The 1268-nt window shown below is 44.2% G+C and overlaps 1 protein-coding gene across 1 annotated transcript in view; it reads left to right on the top strand. All coding sequences in view use genetic code 11, as the record gives it.

Annotated features, from left to right (window-relative positions):
• The window catches only part of EGR_09053 (hypothetical protein), a gene marked incomplete at both ends in the record, with an annotated part of 2539 nt that extends 1757 nt beyond the window's left edge, over positions 1-782 (top strand). The window contains one exon of the mRNA XM_024498302.1: positions 563-782. Within this exon, the coding sequence (XP_024347259.1) occupies positions 563-782 (220 nt within the window). The remainder of the gene's footprint in view (positions 1-562) is intronic.
• Between the last annotated feature and the right edge of the window lie 486 nt (positions 783-1268).

Genomic DNA, 1268 nt, shown 5'->3' with positions numbered 1-1268 from the left:
GTGCAATAGGATTGGACACATGATCACCCTTGTAATTCACCTACTCATTCATAATAAACCTACTCCCATGCCTGTATGGCTTGTCTTGATTTGAAGTAGGCTCGCACATCCCTTCTTACTTGGCAGCTGTTAAGGAAGTGCTGCAAGGGTGGGTTATTCCATAGATCAGGCAGAACTGAATGTTAAATCAGTCTCGGTGGCATTACCTCTGACACTCATAATACACATTCTATGCCAGTATGACTTGTCACGAAAATAGTTCGGCCTTTACATGCCTTCTTGCATGGTAAGTATTAGCTTCTAAATATTTAGTTAATGCGGGTAGTGTCTTTCCCCTGGGAGTGTCTTTACGCCCTTTGAGTTTGAGGCAAGACATATTTAGGGTGGTTACACCACTGGTGCTTTATGCGGACTAAAGAGGCGCTAGGAGGAGGAGGAGTGGTAGGGAGTGAGTTCACAACTCTTCATTAACTTCCCATTCTACCAGGTCCGACTAGTAACTGCTCCTCTTTTGTACAGTCCAAATGCCTACCCAAAAACTAGAAACAAATATGCATTGAAGATTGGATATTAGCGACCAGTATGGAAACCGTAACTTCAGTGACTCGAACCTCCAACAGGCTGGAACATCCTTGGCATCCTGGAACGTGCATTGGCACATCCACTGCGGAGGTGGAGAGGATGATCGAAGAATGAGCCAATTTCGTGAAATAGACTGGAAATGGGAGAGCGCACAACAGTCCAATAATCCACCTCAAAACTTTATGACCATCACCGCCTAGGATGTTCCAGCCACTGGCACTTACCCTTGGCACTGACAATGCTCTTCAGCTACTATCCTTCAACCTGTCCCTTCTCAAGTACCCATGCATTCAAAATAAATCTTCTTCTGCATTGGTGCGACTTGTCACTAATTGAGGGAGCCTGAACTACGCGGTGTAAATGCCGGAAGTAGAGGTGAAGAGAGGGCAAGAAAGGTGAGCAATAGGTTTGCATTAAACTGAATTGGATGCGTGAAACAAGTTTTTTGATGGACGGAATAAAGAGGTATTTACAGTATTTTACTCTTCTTCTATTATGGGATTTAGAGTGCACGAAGTAAACTGCCATCACAGAAAGGAAATCATGGGCACCATTTAATGCTGCAAGGAGTGATTTCACAAAGTGCTAGTAAATCTTAGTCAAGTAGAGGCTGGCCTACGTAGCACCTCTCAGCAGTCCTGATTCTATTTCACGCTCTTTGAATCAGTTCATATCATCTCTGCTGG

This window comes from Echinococcus granulosus (genome assembly GCF_000524195.1).
Source record: "Echinococcus granulosus chromosome Unknown EG_S00130, whole genome shotgun sequence".
NCBI classification, from domain to species: domain Eukaryota; kingdom Metazoa; phylum Platyhelminthes; class Cestoda; order Cyclophyllidea; family Taeniidae; genus Echinococcus; species Echinococcus granulosus.
This window is presented reverse-complemented; position numbering and strand designations above follow the sequence as displayed.